The 20366-nt window shown below is 30.2% G+C and overlaps 9 protein-coding genes across 9 annotated transcripts; 4 read left to right on the plus strand and 5 right to left on the minus strand.

Annotated features, from left to right (window-relative positions):
* Positions 1 to 90: 90 nt before the first annotated feature.
* On the plus strand, positions 91 to 846 carry ELE39_001238 (uncharacterized protein; the record flags this gene model as incomplete). Its single annotated transcript, XM_067344277.1, has 1 exon — positions 91 to 846. One exon carries the CDS (start codon positions 91 to 93, stop codon positions 844 to 846), a length of 756 nt encoding a protein of 251 aa, XP_067200315.1.
* Positions 847 to 961: 115 nt separating this feature from the next.
* ELE39_001240 (DNA repair helicase family) lies at positions 962 to 4184 on the minus strand (the record flags this gene model as incomplete). Its single annotated transcript, XM_067344279.1, has 3 exons — positions 962 to 1795; positions 1856 to 3418; positions 3462 to 4184. 3 exons carry the CDS (start codon positions 4182 to 4184, stop codon positions 962 to 964), a joined length of 3120 nt encoding a protein of 1039 aa, XP_067200317.1.
* Positions 4185 to 5934: 1750 nt separating this feature from the next.
* ELE39_001241 (PP2C-like phosphatase) lies at positions 5935 to 7422 on the plus strand (the record flags this gene model as incomplete). Its single annotated transcript, XM_067344280.1, has 1 exon — positions 5935 to 7422. The coding sequence occupies one exon, from the start codon at positions 5935 to 5937 to the stop codon at positions 7420 to 7422; it is 1488 nt and encodes a 495-aa protein (XP_067200318.1).
* A 187-nt stretch (positions 7423 to 7609) lies between these two features.
* On the minus strand, positions 7610 to 9160 carry ELE39_001242 (uncharacterized protein; the record flags this gene model as incomplete). Its single annotated transcript, XM_067344281.1, has 1 exon — positions 7610 to 9160. The coding sequence occupies one exon, from the start codon at positions 9158 to 9160 to the stop codon at positions 7610 to 7612; it is 1551 nt and encodes a 516-aa protein (XP_067200319.1).
* Positions 9161 to 9513: 353 nt separating this feature from the next.
* On the plus strand, positions 9514 to 10968 carry ELE39_001243 (LTV1; the record flags this gene model as incomplete). Its single annotated transcript, XM_067344282.1, has 1 exon — positions 9514 to 10968. The coding sequence occupies one exon, from the start codon at positions 9514 to 9516 to the stop codon at positions 10966 to 10968; it is 1455 nt and encodes a 484-aa protein (XP_067200320.1).
* A 697-nt stretch (positions 10969 to 11665) lies between these two features.
* On the minus strand, positions 11666 to 13540 carry ELE39_001244 (uncharacterized protein; the record flags this gene model as incomplete). The annotated part of the gene is made up of 1 exon (XM_067344283.1): positions 11666 to 13540. The coding sequence occupies one exon, from the start codon at positions 13538 to 13540 to the stop codon at positions 11666 to 11668; it is 1875 nt and encodes a 624-aa protein (XP_067200321.1).
* Positions 13541 to 14071: 531 nt separating this feature from the next.
* ELE39_001245 (kelch repeats) lies at positions 14072 to 16015 on the minus strand (the record flags this gene model as incomplete). The annotated part of the gene is made up of 1 exon (XM_067344284.1): positions 14072 to 16015. One exon carries the CDS (start codon positions 16013 to 16015, stop codon positions 14072 to 14074), a length of 1944 nt encoding a protein of 647 aa, XP_067200322.1.
* Positions 16016 to 16117: 102 nt separating this feature from the next.
* ELE39_001246 (Mpp10 family of U3 processosome) lies at positions 16118 to 17776 on the plus strand (the record flags this gene model as incomplete). Its single annotated transcript, XM_067344285.1, has 1 exon — positions 16118 to 17776. The coding sequence occupies one exon, from the start codon at positions 16118 to 16120 to the stop codon at positions 17774 to 17776; it is 1659 nt and encodes a 552-aa protein (XP_067200323.1).
* A 38-nt stretch (positions 17777 to 17814) lies between these two features.
* Positions 17815 to 19716, minus strand: ELE39_001247 (Hs17p; the record flags this gene model as incomplete). The annotated part of the gene is made up of 1 exon (XM_067344286.1): positions 17815 to 19716. One exon carries the CDS (start codon positions 19714 to 19716, stop codon positions 17815 to 17817), a length of 1902 nt encoding a protein of 633 aa, XP_067200324.1.
* Positions 19717 to 20366: the final 650 nt, after the last annotated feature.

A 20366-nucleotide genomic window follows, 5' to 3' on the forward strand; every position in this document is an offset into this window, starting at 1 on the left:
AGAATCATCTGCTTTGTCTCTATTGTCAATTGGTGACAAAATTATCCAGAAATATTTATTTAGAATCAAAATAGATTCTTTCTCTTTGATATGAATAAATTTAAGTTGAGCGACCCTATAAAAGCTCAGAAGCACTTAGAAGATGCTGTAAACGCATTGAAAGAACTTCTCAAAATAAAAAAATCTCCAGAAGATTTATTATTTAATAAAAATTCGCAATTTATTACTTTGATTATTTCTTTATCTAATACTCCGGAATTTGTTAAAAGTAAACACGTCAGCATTAAAATCCCAAATTCACTGTATAAGCATCCCGGGAACGAAGTTTGTTTATTTGTCAAAGACCCACAGAGAAAATGGAAAGAATTGATAAGCTCTTCTACCATCGAGCCCAAGGTCATTTCAAAGGTTATTAGTGTTAGCAAACTTTCTAGGAAATATAGTACATATAAGGATAGACGAGAACTTTGCTCGGGATATGATCTGTTTTTATCAGATGACCGTATAATTGAAAAGATGCCCAAACTTTTAGGATCATTCTTTATTAAAGCAAATAAAATGCCAATAGCAATAAAAATTAGGGAATCAAATTTCAAGAATTCATTAGAGTCCGCACTATCCTCGACATTTATGAGTATTAAGAAAGGTAAATGTATTGGAGTTCGCGTTGCAAGAGTTGATATGAACACTAAACAAGTCGTTCAGAATTTAATTGAAGCAATAAAGCAAGTGTCAAATTTTTTTGAAGGTGATAACAAAAGTAAGAACTGGAGAAACAGTATAGAAAGCTTATATATACAATCTACAAACACAATGTCATTACCTATTTGGTTCAGGGAGAAGTAATAAACTTTTATAATTCTTTAATTCGAATCTACAAAATTAATAGTAAACAGAACACCAAGAATTAATGAGTGACTAGAATCTTCCTTAGTAAGATTAAATTTTAATAGACAGTTAATCATACTGACTCTTCACTCGATTCTTCTAAGAAATAACTTGTCATCTGCTTTCTTTTTGACTCGGATGTATAAGTTGTTCTTTTCTGTTGAGACTTAATAGATGAGATGGCGTTCAGTTCATCTACTCTTTTTTTTGACTCGAATTCATGTTGGTTTATTTCCTCTAATGTTGTTGGTATCATGGCTCTGGACCGAGAGTCCCTAAATAGTTTACTCTTTTCAATTGTTCTAGGCCTAATTGTCAGCTTTTTATCTATTCTTGCTAGGCACATCTTGTACTTTTGGTCAAAGGTATCATCAAAAATAAATGCTTTATCACACCCTATTACACAATCATATACTAATTTGTTATTAATAAATAATGAGTAAGTACCATCACTCCAAGAAACCAGTTTGGAGTTTGAGTATGTATCTCCTTCACTTTTAACACCACCTTTAATGTATAAATCACTTTCTTCCATACTGTCATCGATATTTGTTTTATTTACGACTTTAAGGCGTTCTGGAAGTTTTAATGTTAATAAAACTCGATCACTATTATCAATCCCAAAATAATTTACAGGCACTTGGAGCCTTATATTATTAATGTCTTCAAAGTTGTCAATCGCATCGCAGTTTATGTTATCGTTTGTATATCTATGAGTTCCTACATTGTCCTTTTCAATTATAAAAGAGCCTATATCATTATAAATTTGGTCAGTAACGGAGTCACTTTCACCAAAAAGGTCGGAATCACTTTCCTGCATATTTTCATTAGAGAGAACTTCATTTGGGGAATCTTTAAGATTATCAGAATGGTCAAGCATCATATTTTCAATAAATTCCAAGTTCTGCTAAGATGCGCGCATAAACTAAGACTTATTTTTATAAAAATCTCTAAGCCTTAAAATCACACTAGTCTCAAAATTCCAATCAATTATTTTTTCATTAGGAGTATTTTCAGCTATCCACCTTGGTAACATTTGCTTCACCTCAGCAGTATTATATCGATGATCCACCAACAGAATACTTGAATAATCACTCCTATGTCTTATTGCGCGGCCAATACATTGGTTGACTGTTTTCATACATATCACTTTCCTATACATGTTTTCATACTTATAGCAGTCGCCACTACTTCTGTTGAAGTATTTTTCCTTGCAAGAAAGCATTTCGGTCTTTTGCGGAAATGGGAGCGAAACTATTATGAGACATCTACAAAGTTCATCCGAAAAATTTACTCCTTCTGAAAGAGTTCCATTTAAAACAGCAAAAAGTATTGCACCGTGTTCCTTGTTATTTAAAATATGATTTTTATATGAAGTGAGTAATTCCTTCCCACTATTTGAACCCTTTCTTTTTTCCTTGAATATTTTCTTGTTTTTTATTATTGATTGGTGAAAGTTTGTAGAGTTTTTGTCGGAGATAAGGAACTTGAAAAAAACATCAAGGAAATTATGAGATGTGAAGAAAACACATATTCCGTTAGGTATTTCCGAAGAAAGAACTGATAATAGCTCACAAAGATTTAATAGCTGTTTTGCATCAGTTCTATATTCGTACCTTAGATCAATTATGCTATTATCAATGAACTTTGGGATAATCAAACACATTAAATTTCCATTCGAAATATGGTGATTCGCGGAGAACTTAACAATACTCATAGGTTCCATAGATGATAGTAATGGCTGAAACTCTGTCAAAGGTTCCAATGTCCCTCCAACAAGCATCGTAGATTTTGTGTTGGCAAATACATCGGTAAAACTTGCTTGAATATTAATAGGAACAACTGTAATAATAACTTGTTTGACATTTAAGTGGTCGAAGTTTGTTTCGATAACAATTTTGTCGAATTCTTTGTCAGAACAAACTAAAGCAGCAATAAAATCCTTGAATAAAAACAAAGAGTTAGAATAGGAGATTATTTCCTCAAAGTTGCTTAATTTAATCGGAAAATTTTTTCCGAATTTGACAATTATATCTTTAATTTTATTACAGAGTTCATTTTCAATTATAAAATTGATGATTTTTATTAGATCAAATGTATTGATCTGATAACTGTTTATGAATTCTAGTGGGCCAAGTAAAATTTGATTGCCTTTCACTTCACTCACGTCATATTTACGCTTATTGGTGTTGACTATTTTACTAGTAGATGAATGAATACATTTGACTAACCTAGCTAGCTGTTTGAAAGTTGCAACGAAATTATCTCTAGGAACAGGGTTATTGATTGAAATGAACTTTTCGAATGAATAACCCAGTATTTGGCAGGAAAGCAAAGTAAGGCTGGCTCTATTGTTTGATTCTAACGCATTGATTAAATTATGTGCTTCATCAATGAAACAAAAAGTTTTTTTTTTGTCAAGAAAAATTCCAAATGATTCTCGAGTAGTTTTATTGAAAATAATGCTGTAAGGTGCAAGAATTATATCTGAATACTTGCCGGCTTCTTTAGCTGCATAATATGGGCATGCCTATAAACAATATTATGTAAAAAAATAATTAATATAAACTTACAATTAAATTATGTCCTTCTTTACATAATTCCTCAATGCTCATTGGTTCTATTAAACATTTTTTTGCAAGTTCCATATAGTTTTCTTTAAAGGGGCATTTATTTTCTTTTTTTTCTTCACTGGAATATATTTTGCAAATATCATTAATAAGGTGGTTTGGATAGTTTTTTACCTCATTGTGTAAACAAAGATGAGATCTACTTGCAAGTGATATAATTGAATAAATATTAGATACGTGAGAGTTATCTTTATTTGCCATTTTTATTTTAATAAACTCTTCAACAAATTGCATTAATTGCGTGTGAGTTCTACTTGAGATTATTATCTGAAAGTGATTAGAAAAAAAATTCAAGTTTTCACTAGATGTTAATTCCTCTATATTCTTTTTTGCTGAAGTTAGAATATCTTCACTAATGGATTTTAAAAAGTTACTTTTTTCATTTATGTATTGTTCGCATGAATTCTCTTTATTTTTCTTGATTGCATTAGCAACCCATAAAGGAATTGGCTTACTTGCTTGCCCAAAAGATATTGGGTTGTATATTTTTTGGCTTATCCAACTTAGTGAAGAACATAAAATGCTTAAAGTTTTACCTGTGCCAGTTGGAGATTCAAAAATTCCAATTCCTCCATCTATATCATATAGCTTCCAAGCATTTGAACAAAATTCCGACTGTATATCATATGGTTCATTTGGAAATCCAAATCTTTTTAAAACACTCATTTTAAAATTCTACTGCTTCTCTTTTCCTTAATTACTGTGACTACCTAGTACTTAAGTAGAGAAACATTTCTGGTATTTTAGCAACAAAATTTCGTATTAATACTTGCGTTATTCTCCCAATGCAAATATATTAGAACTGTTTCAAAATATATTATATATCCATAATATTTGTATAGATAAATTATTTATATATTTGAGAATATACCATTACTTTAATGTATATTAATTATTGTTCTAGTTATTTCTTTTGTAATAGTAAATTTTTTGGCAAGCTCAACAGCGCTTAAGTAAAAAATACTAGAATAACCAAGCTATTGATTAAAACTTAATTTAAAAACAGAAATTTAACACCTTTTTAATTTGGAGCTATATAATTGTTTTTATATTTAGTTTGCATTAGTTTAAATAATTATTTAAAACAACCAATGAAAATTGTGCATCGAATTTTTAAAAATAATTATATTTCATTTAAAATGATCTCAAATAAATGAGCTTAATGCATGAATAAATTCGCCAATAGCTGTTTACTTCTTAGTAATGCACTTTAAATCTCTTTTTTGCGGAGATTTATAAATAAGAAGTTTAGATTTGATATAAATTAAATGGTAAAATCATTTTTGTTTAAATCATTTGGATTAAAAAGTATTAAAATAGCTTCTTTTGGTTCGTAATGCAAAAAAGAAAGCTTTGAGGAGTGAATTTACTTAATAAATTGAAATGATAAATTTTAAAATAATTTATTTTAATAATATTAAATTAAAAATCAATTGTATGAATTTGAGTTGTGAAACATTGAACAATATCGAATTAATCATTTTTTTTTGGTTCAAGATATTCCAATTTAAACAATTTTTGATAACTTTTAAAAATTTTTAAAGCTAAAAATATTTCGTGGTTGTCAGAGTTTAAAAAATTAAATCTGGCCCAGAAAAATATATCAAAAATGGTTTGGAGATTTAAAAAATTCAATCTTTATTAAGATGTTCAAAGCTGACTCCTTGCAAAATCCAAATCAGAATATGCTACTGATAACAACTATAATCAATTAAGACCTAAAAAAATTTGAATAGTCTAATTAGAATCGGAGATATCAAAATCAACGGAATTAAATAAAATTAACCTAAAAAAATATTTATTTCACTTCTTTAATTTATAACCAATTTCTAAGACATATGGATTGTTCAATAAGTGTTAATAAAAATTTTGAATGAAATAAATTTATTCTTGAAATAAACAAGCGTAAAATTAAAAAGTTTTATGGATCACAGTATGGGTTGTCTATTACTTGACTTCCATCGCTAGGACAAATCATTAGAACCTAAAAGAATTTTTGTGGAAAAAACCAAATTTGAACTTACAGAAGCACCCCTTATTAACAATAAACCTAACCTTCGCTTTTGATCTGTGGACGAAGGCAACTCATCTTTATTTATTCAAATTAATAACTAATTAAACAAATAATAAGAATAACCTACCGAACATATATTCAACTGTTTCATCCAAAACAAGGTTTGTAACCGCATCAAATCCACGCAATATTCCAACTACTTCTCTTCCACCACATAATTTTACCTTTATTTCTTTATTATTAAACTTGTTTAACCCTAATATTGACTTTGATGACATCTTTTTCATTGAATGATAAATAATATTAAGCGAGCGCCACCAATATTTGTCATTTAAAATTTAAAATGGCTAATATTAAGTTTTCAGGTTTTTAAGTTTGTATTTGAATTACTTACTAGAAAGAATGGATTACTTAAGTCTAAAACCACATGACGTATTTAGAGAAATAACTAAAGACCTACTAAGAGGTGAAAATGTTAAATTTTTCTTGGAGTCGAAAATAAGTCAGGAAATTATATGTGAAAAAAATCAATTTATGGAATTTGTAAATCAATATTATATAAATAAAAAAAGGGCTCTAAGAATTAATCAGAGATTTGACTTTTTTAAAATTCCATTGATAATAGATTTGAATGGAAAAGTTGTAAAAATAGGGTGGTCATTAGATTGGGATAAAAATTTAATTAGCTCTAACTCCGAGTCAACGTTATTTTTAAATAGCAAATATAAGTTCATTTATCTCTACGCAGTATATGACCATTTTAAAGATGAAAATATAAAAATGAGATTAACCGCTGGTAGAAAGCTTCAAACGGAAAAACGCGATCCTCAATCAATTACTATCAATTGTGGATACTATGAGACTAAAGGGACAAGAAGCTATATGGAGGACAGGACATTTTTATCATTAGATGTTTTAAATGAAGAATTAAAAACCCAAAGTAAGAAACCGATCATTTCATTCTTTGGCATCTATGACGGCCATAATGGAGAATTTACTGTTGACTATTTAAAAAGTCACCTTCACAAAAACTTTTCTCTATCTTTTAATAAACTTAAATATGATGAAATAATTCAGAATACTATAAATTCACTGGTTGATTCATTCTATTTAACTGAAAACCAGATAAAGAAACAATATTTCAACTTCAAAAACGAACAAATAATGAAAGAATTTGAAACTATGGATCAGAAGCAGGGATTAAATTTAAGTACGGAATTATCTTTCAAAGACCAAGACATTAAATATATTTCAAGTGGGTCAACTGCAATTGTGTGTTGTATTACTTCATCAACTTTATGTGTTGCTAATCTCGGAGACAGTCGTGCAGTTTTATGCAAATGCGGGCGTGCGTATTCATTAACAAAAGATCACAGAATAAAAAGTAATTTCGAAGAAAGAGAAAGAGTGAAGATTGAAGGTGGAACATTTGATGATGAAGGGTATCTTTCTGGAAATCTTGCAGTTTCTAGAGCATTTGGAAACTGGGATGTACATAGTGGAATGAAATTACAGGGTTTAAGCTCGATTCCTGAAATTTACGTTCATAATATCACACATGAAGACGAGTTTCTTTTAATTGCATGTGACGGAATTTTTGAATCATTTATGGATCAAGAAGCAATTAGCCTCATTAGAAGAGCATTAGTTGAAAACAACGATCCAAATGTAGCTGCTGAAAAACTTGCATCCGCAGCACTTCAAAGACAAGCTCTAGATAATCTGTCAACAATTGTTGTTGTACTTACTCCTCCAAACTACATGACAATTGGAAATCATAACTCTTGTGTTAACACAAACGTAGAATCAAAGAAAAAGACGAATTATGGCCATACTTCAAATAGGAAAATATACAATTTCTCCAAACTTAAGAATTTACTGCTAACATAAATTGAGAAAAATTAGTAATTCCATTTTTGCAATAGTTAATTTGCAAAAAATTTATGAAAATTATCTTTACTAACAAATTTCTTCTATTTTTCCGGAAACTAAATTATTTATAGACGAATGACCATACGGTCGTAAACTACCTAACTTTTAAATAATATATAAGTTTAAATTAATACTTAAGGAATACTTATTCATCTATAGCTTCAGTTAAAATATCTAAGTACTTTAATTTTGTTGAAATGTTATCCATTGGTCCAGTTTGAAATTGGTCAGCAATACCCTCGTTAATAAATCCGAATGAACTATTTTTTATTTTTGGTTCAAGCAAGGAGATAAGCTCTGTTCTAGCAGTATTAATGTCATTCGTTCCCATAGAATTGGTATGTAGGCCACTATTAGCCAAATTAGAAGAGTAGTTGCTTTCATTGATAAAGTTCGTTGGTTTATCAAATGGTCTAAAGTATGGCGGGATACCTTTATTTTGATCTAAAGAGTGTTGCTGAGACTTTATTCCTTCCCTTGGTTTTGGAAATGGTGGCAAGTCTTTTGTTTCAAAGTACGTGTTCCTAGGGGCATATGTTATTTTAGAAAAACTAGGTAAGTTTGCAAGATAGTGAGGCTGGGTTGCAAATGCTGTTGAACTACCGCTTATTGAGGCTCCTGAACCTTGAATTGTAACATAAGCAACATCCTCAAGCCCACCAATTGCCTTATATGCGGAGCCATTATGCATTAGGCCGCTGTGATTAATTGGTCTAAATGATGATAGCCCGGGCCCACGAACCACACCACAATTTGTCTTTCGTTTGAATAAAGGAGAATAACAAGAGCTCCAAATCCTCCAAAACCCCCTTGCTAGAAGCATTGTTCGATATCTTCTCTGAAGAAGTTCGAAAAAGCGGTTTATGTTCATTGATCCTGAAGTTTCATGTATACCTTGGTCGTTTGCATATGAACTAGGATTTGCAGCTCCATCAGACATTTGATGTGACGATCTGTTGGTTGCTAGTTTCCATGTGATGAGTGCAAGTAGCTTTCTTCTCTGAAATGCTGAATGCATACAATGAATTAAACTCCACAGATGCCTTGTTACAAGCTCAACATTTAATGCTATACAACTACTTGTTTCAGACTCTGAATCTGATTCTGTTTCTAGTTCACTGTTCGAGATACTATCAGCTTCATTTTCTCTAATTGATTCATTATTAGACCCTGATCTGGGTTGTGTTTGGCCTCTTCTTTTTGATGGTTTGTTTGATACTATCTTTTCTAATTTTGTTGCTTTATAGTTTTGAGCTAGCTCAAGTTGTAAATTTTTAATTTGTGAAGATAACCTTTCGTTTTCTGCCAGTAATAGTAACTGCTCCTGACGGAATAAGCGGAGCTGGGTCTCATTATAGTGGTACTGTGCAGACCTATCCTCCCCAATCTTTTTTGCGTATGCAATATCTCCAAATGCGAATTTATATAGACTTCTGAATGCCCACCTTAAATTTGATGTGTTAACAGAGTTCGAACTTGTCATTCCAGATAAGATCTCAAGAGCCCTTCCTTTGCAAAGTGCTACATGAGTTAGTGCTCTTGCAGCAGATAGCGGAATAGTTTCCTCATGTAATCTTTTTACTTCATTTTCAAGTTCTGCCTCTGCAGAAATGCGCCTTTGCAGCTCATCCTGTAATTGCTTGACATTTTGTCTTAGCTTTTTATATTCGGCATACTCTTCATTTCTTGTATCCATTTTAGTTAGAGCATTCACATTTCATTTTATTTGTTTTCCGTTACCCTGAAAGTTATATATAATTATAATTTAATCCACATAATAATACGCGCCACTAATATTTAGTTCCAATCACAAACCATAAGAATTCTATATATTATACGCCACCATTGCTATAGTAACTCGCAGATGAATAATATTCGTAAATATTGCTCTGAATTATATAGAGTTGTTTTATCTGTGTTCTTACATACAGCAAGTACCTCATCCTCGAATTATTTATTATAATATTTTTCTATTTATCTTCTTTATAGGCTTAAAAATAAAAATTATGGCGCGGATGTCAACTCTGAAATTATTTTCTCTTTATTTTAATGGGTAAAATAAGAAACAATAAAAACGTTGTAAAACTTAGACTTCTTCCGTCAGTGAATCGAGCAGATGGCTTATCTCCAAGGTGGGCTCCAGTTACTAATCGGGAGTTTACTAATGATGAAAAACAAGGAATAAGAAAAATCATTGGAAATGTATATTTTCATGATGAACTGGATGGCACAAATTTCGAAGATAAAAATTCAGGAAGTGATATATCTCTGCAAATAAATAAAGTAAATAACGATTTAGATACTGATATTTTTAAAGATAACTATTTCCCGGATGATGGCTATGATTATGAACAACATCTTTGTAGAATTAATAAAGATGGCAATTACATGAATTCGGCTTCTAAGAATAAAACAAATTCAGACTCAAAGTCTATATTGCTTAATTCAACTTCAGTACTACCTATTTCAGAGATAGATGTTAATAAAGATGATTTTGTATCTGAATTAGTTGAACTTGTAAACTGTCTGGAAAAACCGGATGATTTTGAAGAACTTAATGATGATTTTATACTAAATGCGGCTGGTATAAAGAATAAATCTGAGCTTGATAAGAATATTAATATCAATGATATATTATGGGGAGGGGGAAAATTAAACTCAGATTACAAAGACGATATTCTAAGATTAGATAATGAATTCGATCAATCAGAATTGATAACTCAAAATTTTGATAGCTCATCTATTTTTTCTGAAGAAAATCACAATAATGAAAGCGGTGAAGATTTGCTTGAAACTGTATTGAATGAATACAACGATAGTATCAGTACCTTGGATGAGAATGCAAGTAAACTTTGTTCAGTTAAACTTAAGAACAAATTAGATATTTCGGAATATGAACATATTCTGGATAGATATATTAATCAAGTTAAAAGTAGGGATTTGGCTAGGAGAAAGCCAGAGAAAAGTTACGATGAGATTAACATCCCGCTTGATAAAGTCCAAGTAGAGAAGATCATTTCTATATTAGAGAATACTGAAATTTGTGATAATTCATCTGAAGTTACAATTTCTGATTTTTCTGACTCCGAGAGTATTGAAAAAGTTGGAAAAAACTTTTCCCAGGTCAATTTTGAAGTAGTAAATAAGCCAAACAAAGTAGAAATATCAAGTTATTATTCGAGTTTAAACTTGAAGGCGCAAGAAAAATGTTTGCCCACTTACCAAAAGTCTCTACATGAGAGTAAAAAGTCTAGTCATGATCAACATTATAACTATAACTCAAAGGCATCAATTATTACATTTCTTCCTTTAAGAAGAAAAGATGAAACTCTTGAGGATCGAAGGAACAGAAAGCAAGCAGTCAAGCAAGCGAAGAGAGAAATGCGCGATATAAAAAGAAAAAATAAACAGGATACCAAAAACATAAAGAAGTCAGTTGTCGGGACCTTTATAAATTCAAATAACAATGATATCAAAAGTGGTGTTAGATATTTTAGGTTTTAGTTAATTGCTTTATTAGGAATTCTCCCTCACTTTTTTTACTGAGCGCGAAGTGCTTATTATTTAATTTCTATTTAGATTAAAATGAAAATTAGCTTTCGCTGGATTTTGTTGAGCTTAATTGTGGCAATGGATATATATTGCCAATCTGTACTCATAGGTTGTCAAATTGAAAATGATATATCAAACTATAACAGCAGCAGTTACTTTTTGGGAGCAAGTGGGAATATAAAAGATTGCATTCCAAGCCATCCTTACATGCGATCGTTTTTCCAAATTAATATAATTAAAAATAGCTTGGACTTAGAAAATTTCGGAAGATCATTATACTTGTCGTTCGAGTCATCGAACGAAATCAGATATTTTTTAATGATTTCAGCTGGAATGTTTGCTGTTGCGGAAAGAATTTTATTGATATTTTTCATTTTAAAAATAATTATCAGACTTTTTGTAACTCCAATAATAAAAACAATGTCTACAATATTAATTATCGCTGTTATTTTAAGAGTAATATTTGCTATTTACAACCTTTCAGAAAGCTACAAACTATATGATACAAGAATTATTCTTTGGAACTCGTTGCAAAATTTATTTTTTTTAATAGACAACAAAATATATAATTATGGTGATTATTTACTGCGATACTTTGGGATTAGTAATAATCAAACACTAGCCTTTTGATCAATGGAATTAGCATGTGCTATATTATTTGAGGTATATTTATTTTGGGTAGTACAAATAAAGAATGGCATTCGCGCTCTGACTCAGAATTTAATAGTTCTAAGCAAGTTTTGTGATACCATCTCCCACGTACTAGTGTTGATTTAGACGCATATCTAAATTCATCTAGATCAAAATAGCGTGTATTAACAGTGGATTCTGTAGAAACAGGTAATGCACAAACTCCGCATAAGGGAATATTAGGGTGTATAATTAAGTGCTTATTACTTTCATTGCTTTCAATAGAAATTTTATCCACAGTTTTATTTAAATCCGCAGTAATTAATGAAGATGCAGCATCCATACCGCATAATCTAGACTGTTGATAATTCACGAAATCCCATTCTATAGAGCGATTAGATGGATATCCAAGAGTGCCCTCGACTATTGCTTTCGTTGCATGCGCAAACGACAAAATACCAGTATTTGTTTCAGAAAAACTGTTAACTGGAATAAATCGATTCCAAATAATAGGGCTTGCGGTTGGAAGATCCAAAAGAATCAATACATCACGAATTTTACCTGCTATAATACAAAGTTTGTGCAATAAAGGATGTAATGTGGCACATGTGCTCCAATATTCATCCAATGTATCAAACAAAGAAATTAAAAGTGAACTTCTCTCTTGATTAAAATAATTAGATGTCTCTTGGTCTAAATTGGATGGCCATTCAAATACATGAGATTCACTTTTTCGGTTTAAAATATCACGCCTCAGAGCTTCCAACGTAGTGCCATATTTATGTTCTACTATATTCGATAATTCTATCTTTGAAGAAGGAACTAAAATGGAAGTTATCGTAACGATTCTCCAAGATGCATTAAGTAGTTCATAAAGATCTTCAAACACATTTAAAAAATTAGGATTTACAAGCTTACCTTTAACGTATTTTCCAAAAATAGTCAAACTTGCACTCCCTTCCATTAATTTAGTAAATTGCCCTAGAATGAATAATTTATTTGTGAGACTACTATTCAAATTATTTATCAATGGTAGTAATCCATTTAGGAACTTTCTAGTGTTCCCAACTGAAATTGATAGAATAGAATTACACCAAATTGTACCCATTCTCTGTAACCTAGTTAATTTAATAATATATTTCCCAATTGTTGGTAATAACTTTTTAATCGCCTTTAGTGAATTCATTTTCTCCTTATTATCACTTGATTTTTGAAAAATTTGAAATTTGTATCCAACTGTCTGTCCGAACTTGGTTTCAATTGTATAGGTATTTTTTATTCTGTCTAAAAGATCCTGTAGTATAGATTCATACTTTACTGATGGTTCCACTATAACTTGTTGTAGAAATGCAAACGCGAATGCATGTCCAACGCATTGATTTACATCAGGAACAACCATGATTGACTTTTCCATTCTATTTAATAACCTTTCAGACCAAGAAAGGCAGCCAACATAGTTTGTCTTTATCCAATCCCTAGTTTGGCTTTTAGTCGCCACTATCTCGCCTAGCCAATGTAAATGTTTTGAAAACTTATTGTTATCCCAATGAGATTGTCTTGCATCTTGGAAGCGCAAATGCTGAACTTTTTCCGACAGATTGTCAAATTCATTTAATTGTTTACTCAGGTTTTTCCTTTTTTCGCTTTTATTCATCGAACTATCTCCCTTATTATGATCATATTGGTTTCTTTCCTCAGTGCTCTCAATAAATTTATCAATAGTGGTAATAAGGTGATTATAACAATACCATGAGTATGAATAAAGTTGAGATTTGGAAAGTTTTGTCATAATACAAATTATCTGCAGTATCTCTTCAATTGAACTATCCAAAACTCCCCACTCAGCTGGGCGTTGAACGGAAGAGTAGCTATATACTTCTGTAAAGTTTTGCATTGCAATTTATGTAATTTAGACTTATTCTAACATTGCAGATAAGTTCTTTGAATAGTTCTTTTTCTTGAGAATTAATTTGTGCGCCACAAGTATAATCATTACATGTGAAGTTATGAGAATAGGACTATTTACATTCTTAATAGTATATTTTATCCTTAGATCTCTTGCATCAAGGTCTTGCGAAGAAGTCACAGCCAATTCATTTGTATTAAGCTACTGCAAGAATGGGGGAAAATGCACGATTGCAGATATTGGTGGACAAGGAATTAATAATCAGCTAAATTGTGAGTGTCCCGTTGGATATGGTCTGGCTGATTGTTCTCTTCGTAAGTTAGAATAAAAGTGATCACTAACTATAATTAATTTATTTGTAGAAATTCCTGAAACCGATGATACAGATGACAACACTACTAAAAATACATGTTGGATACAGGATTTGTTGCAATTAAATCAAGAATATAACAACTTTTCCATTTACAAACACATTTATCAGTAAATTATACATGAATGAAGAATAAATTAAAATTTGGACTACACTTCGTATTTAGTCTGGTTATTTTCGAATTTACCAACTAAATTAATATAAGTTTTAATTTTTTCAACTCTTTCTTGAGCTATCATGAATGCCCTTCTTGATAAATCTTTTCCATCTGCGATCTCTCTTATCTCTTTGCCCATAATTAAATTCACCCAGTATGTCTTAGTACGCATAAAGAAGTCACGTATTGATTCACCAACAAATGGAGTCTTGTTCAAATCATCTAGTTGATATTTTTTTATAATATCTTCAACAGCTTTTCTAGATAGTTCACTTTGTTCAGTTTCGGCTAATTCATGTTCATATTCACTAAAATCGCTTTCTTCACCTAAACAGGAACTTTCAGTCGACGAGCTAAAACATTCAGAAGATATATTGCTTTCTGTATCAGAGTCTGAAAAAGCCCATTCTTGTGATTTTGTGCTTAATGGGAGCACACACACCCACTCGTCTTTTTTCGAGATGTTAAAACACCAACAATCGTCTAAAGTAATGTTCCTTTTTCCTGATTCAAATAATCCACCATAAATATAAATAACATTTCCTCTCACAAACATTCCACAATTGATTCTTGGAAGCGGTGAGTCCATTGATATATTACCGAAATTTTTTTCAGAATTAGTCCCTTTTGTTTCTGTTAAGTTTCCATCATTAAACAAGATGTTGTTAAAAAAACCTTGCTGTTCTACACTAGCTTTTAATAATTTGCCTTTAGCATTTAAATGTTTTTCAGGGAAATTGATATCCGAATTGCGAATATTGCTTAGTTCATTTTTTCTATAGAGACTGATATCTTTGAATAAATTTGAGTTATCCATCTTAGGCTGTTTATCACCCGAAAGTTCTATCTTATGCCACCTTTTGTTATTAACTTCAAAAACATATAAATCGTTATAAAAGGTAGAATTAAGATTCAACCCGAGTTCATCATCCTGATCAAATACACCACCAAAAATTATAAATTGATTTTTATATCCAATAATCGTAGACCCAGATCTTGCAGATGGTGGATTCCCTTTCTTGGATACCCTCTCCCAGATTGGAAGCTTTCCTTGACTTAAAAATGGTTTCATATCTAAAAACCAACTGTCAGAGTGAGTTTTCCCAACCGAATTCTTTGAGGTATCCTTTATTTTTGAATATCCTCCATAAATAAAAATACGATCACTATTTGGACAGAGAATCATTTGAACACCACTTCTTGGTGATGGACAAGATTCGTATTTCGATGAATCAATTCTAAGCCAATGTAATGTTTTTGTATCAAAAATATGGATATCGTTAAAGTACCGTGTTTCTCTTACTGTGTCATGGAACCCTCCAAAAACTACAAAGTAATGTCTCCAAACAACCATTCTATGACCACTCCTTGGGGTAGGACTAAGTCCTGTAGTCTTTACTTCCTGCCATGAATAGTTTTTTAAATTAAGTCGCCATAAATCTCTAAAGTGATAGAAATGACTCTCAGTAGAATATTCTCCACCATGAATATATAAGTATTCGTTAAAAATAACTGCTTGGTGAGAACACCTAGGTTTAGGGCCACCTGAATAATTGTTTGATAATTTGCTATTACTTATTACAACTTGCTTCCATTCATCTTTATCAATATTCCACTTATATAAGTCATGAAAGCATTTAACCTCCTTGCCATCATAATATTCCCCACCAAAAATAATTACCTCACCAGATATTGGGTGTATATTGTATGAAGAAGAAATTCTTGGAGTTGGCCTTTCTGATTGAATAATACTACATTGAATCTCAAGATCGTCAGTTCTGGTATTTAGATCAAAATTTTCGACTGTTTTAACTATTACATCTAAACCATCTCGTTTAAGCTCTTTCAAATGCTTATTCTGTGACTTAAAAAGCTGCTTTTCCTTCTTTTCCGCCGCTTTCTTTAGCTTTACATCAGATTTCTTTTTTTTCACCATTTAATCTAATCATTACAGCTTTTGGCGCTACTATTTTTTGTATAAAAGGTAGATTTAACGTAGAATACAGGTCAAAAAAATACAGGTTTAATTTTTCTAATCATGGAAGAAATTAATGTTTTTTTTAAATTTTTCGAGAGTGGTTTGGTGAATCAACAACAAATTATTCATGAAAATTATAAAATGAAAAAGGTAATTTTTTCCATTTTCAAATTAATAATTAAAGATTTGGATAAAAGAACATTGGTAGACGGTTTAATCAATAAATTTGAAATTGATAACTCTTCTCTCTGGAACTCATTTGAATTAATTCTTAAACCAGAATTAAAAAAACTTAATTTGAAAATTGAGGATATTGCCAAAAAAGTTGATTTTGAACTCTATAATTCAAATAGTATTTTTGACTCCAATAAAAATTCTAACCAAGTCTTGCTAATTCGTAACAAACAAAGAGAAATTACCAACAAAAATTCAAAAGAATGTTCAAATCGAATTAAACGTAGCGATCAAACTTTAACTAATAATAAATCTTTAATTCAAAACAATGAAAGTGTTGATTTTTTCGATTACGATGAAATGGTAAAATTTATTGATGAAGGAGTTAAAAATCCTAACTTCAACTATAGTGAAAGCGATATTTCCGATTTCAGCTATACTAGTGAAGTCGATAATGCTTCTAATTTAAAATATGATGATTTTTTTGTAGATGTGAAAAGTAATATTGAATCTGTTTTTGAAAAGTCTCCAGAAGACTATGAAACAAATGTTAGTTTATCTGAATCTGAAATCACCTTAAGTGAACATAAACCCAGTGAAAACTTGATTAATAATATTCAATCTCCTAGCTCAAAATTAGTTTATGTTTCTAAGTTAAATCAACATAAAAACAAGATGGATATCATAATTGATGAATTGGAAGAAAACATTATTAAAGAGAAAGAATGGTATAAATTAGGTGAAACTTCAATAACAGATAGAGAAAAAAATAGCTTGCTAGACATACATCTAGAAGTACCTCAATTTTCAAGTATGAGTAATTTAGTAAATAACATTGATGGAATAAATAATGAAATTGTTTCAAGTGATAAATTTAAATTGGAAGAGGTTAGTCCATATTTAGAGAGTATCGTTAAACAAAGGATAATAGATGATTTGTTTGATGATATTAAACCGAAAATCGAACTGCTAAAGACACTTGATAAAGAAACTAATAATAAAGATACAGATATACAGATTGAAAAGTCAAAACTAAGCTTAGCGGAAATTTATTCAAAAAAATATCAAGAACAAATAATTGGTAATATAAATGAAGAGTATTTTGACGAAAAAAAACAACTTTCAGGACTTTTTACAGAAATAATGTGTAAATTAGATAATCTATCAAATCAATATTATGTTACAAATTTACCAATTCTTAGGGATACTGTTTTAAATGAAAATACTCCAGCACTTAAGACTGAAGATTCAATCCCAGTAATTATTTCGGATAATGCAAGGTTGGCTCCACAAGAAATAAAATCTCAAGGAGAACTTTTGACAAGATCCGAAATGACGCGCCCAGAAAGAAAATCTGATCGTAATTCTATTAAGAGGAAAATAAAGAAGAGAAAAGAAGCAGACGCCAGTTCAAAAAATGAGCACAAGAAGTTAAAGAATAAAATAAAAGGTAAATTAGTTAATAAAAGGAGAAAGTTAGTTAGTAAACCTTATGAACATGAATCATTTAACAAACGATTTAAATCACATCATTTTATTTCATGATCTAATCAAGTATAAAATATAAATTTTTAATTTTTTTTTTATAGGCGCATACTATACATTCTTCCATTCAAATTGTGTATAAAGCTTGTTGATGGTTCTGTTACAAGCCATTCATACCATACTTTTTCTTTATTTGATTTTCTCCAGATATTAAATGTGATTTTGTCGGATTTTTTTAGTAAAATAGGGTTGCTAATAGGGATAAAAAATTCAAACCAACTTATAAGACCATTGTTAAGATCACAAGGTAAAGTTGAAAAACCAATTTCATTATAGAGATCACATTTAAAGTAACCTAGAAAGCCATGCAAAACAGAATCAGTTTTTGATGTAAACTCAATAGAAGTGAAGATCGTATTGTCCATAATTTCCTGAATAAATTCAGTAGGGTGATGAAATGAGAACACTTCTTTTGGCCCTTCTAATGATATTTTATAATGTGATCTTAGTCTTGATACCAACGGCATTTCCAAAGTCCTTGATTTTAAGTATGAAACTGCATTATTCCAAACCTTTCTACAAGAAATAGGTTCTAAATATGATGTGTAACGTTGAGGAATCATTATTCCACTTGGTTTTAAAAATTTTTGAGCATAAATTAAGCATTCAGGAGAAAGTTCATTATCTCCAAAAGAACCCATTAACTCAGAAATAATCAAATCATATTTCTCTTTTAATTTTATAGCTCTAATATCGGAATTAATTACCTCCACCTTTTTCCAATTTGCATCATCTCTACAATTCATCTTTGCTTTCAATGTTAAAACTGCATTCCTGTTTTTTTCCACGCACATAATTTCAAATGAATGACTACCTATGTAATTGAATGCATTAAATACACTTTGAATCAGCCCTCCCCTTCCTGACCCAACTATTAAAACTTTCATTTTTTTTGAACTTACTGTATTTTCAGATAAAAATAACCTAATTGCATGAAAATACTTTTCATATTTCATGTGATCTCTCTCAAAAACTTCATATTCAATACTTTTAAGATTATTTGATAGGGGTTGAAGTGGTGTTTGAAGAACGTCAATGTAGTCATATTCGTATTTTTGCTGGCTTGATAATGGGGGAAAGCGTTTTATAAATTTTATAATATTATTAAATGATTTATTGATTATTAGTTCAATATTAGAATTAGTATTATCATTTAAATAAATTGAAATCGGTATTTTAGCTCTCAAATACTGTTTGAGCAGTTCTGAAACTAATAAGTCCGAGTGCTTTGATTCAAAAAAGTCATAATTGATGAATAAGCATTTTATGGGCTCTCCAAAAAAACGAGAATAGTCATCTATTGAAACTTTACCAGATGAGTTGCTATGAATTTTTAATACAAGCCCTATTTTTGTATTTGGTGATGCATTTATTATTGTATTTGCAATCTGCCATTCATTCCATTGCTTATCAATTGAATTGTCTTCATTTATTACCATTTCTATCCAAATTTGAATCCCAGTAGAGACCAATCCAATAAAAGAGGAAATCATAGATAAAAAGTTTATTGAAAGTTGTTCAATTGAAATAATAATTGCATGATAACCAATAAAATCGCACCAATCCAATAATTTTCTGGCCTCATTAAGGTTTGAATGACCTTCTGTAGGGAACTGACCAATAATACCAGTATTCCAGTCGCTTCCATTGATTTCATAATGTTCTACAAATTTTGGTTTTGAAATGAAAAAGTTGGTATTATTATTCTTTTCTTTTATTGTTTGGTTAACGGGAACGCAAATGAAGTCATATCCAATTTCTTTAAAATCGTTCAAGGCTCTTTTTAATTTTGTTGAATCACTAACTCCTGTAGGTATGGGCCCAAAGCGACTATTGTCATAATTATTTAAGTTATTTTCGCTTAAATTCAAGCCAATGTTAAATATTTCGGGAGAAATTCGAATTGGCATAATTGGCTGACTTGAGGGGTAAAGTTCCATATACCCTCCGTTTAAAATAAAATGAACAAATCAATAAATGAATATATTTCAAATGATTGTTATTCTAATTTAGCATGATTATTAATCTATTATAACTTAAATTTAGTTTCTGAATACTAATTAGTAGAATAAATTCACTATGACTAAATGTCAACAAATTTTATCTCGTCTCAAATAGACAATTTTTGAAAGAACAGGAATAATTATGCAGTTATCTATTAATTACTAATTGTTAACAACTACAATTTTAGCTGGCAAAGTAAATCCAACGGATAGATAGTTACGAAATAGACCTAATTTTAAATTATTTACTGTTGCACTTGACTAATTAATTTATTGATTTTATTCATATTAAAAAAAAAACAAATCGTAATTAAAGCCAATGTTTTCAAAATGAATTTCATTCCGATATTTAGGTTATAGACCAAATATTTATTTAAATAATTTTAAAAAATAATAGAAAAGAAACAATCCGTTCATATCAACGGAAAAACGTAACATATTAATTTTGCTAGCAAAGTTAGATCTACTTTGAACATTTGGAATAATTTCGGATAAAAAAGAAAAAAAAGTGTCAATAAAAAAATAACAAATTCGTAATGCTAATTTTTTTTTTCGAGGCAAAATACGGATCACAAATTTTAATTTGA

This window comes from Cryptosporidium sp. chipmunk genotype I (assembly GCF_004936735.1).
Source record: "Cryptosporidium sp. chipmunk genotype I strain 37763 chromosome Unknown contig_17, whole genome shotgun sequence".
NCBI classification, from domain to species: domain Eukaryota; phylum Apicomplexa; class Conoidasida; order Eucoccidiorida; family Cryptosporidiidae; genus Cryptosporidium; species Cryptosporidium sp. chipmunk genotype I.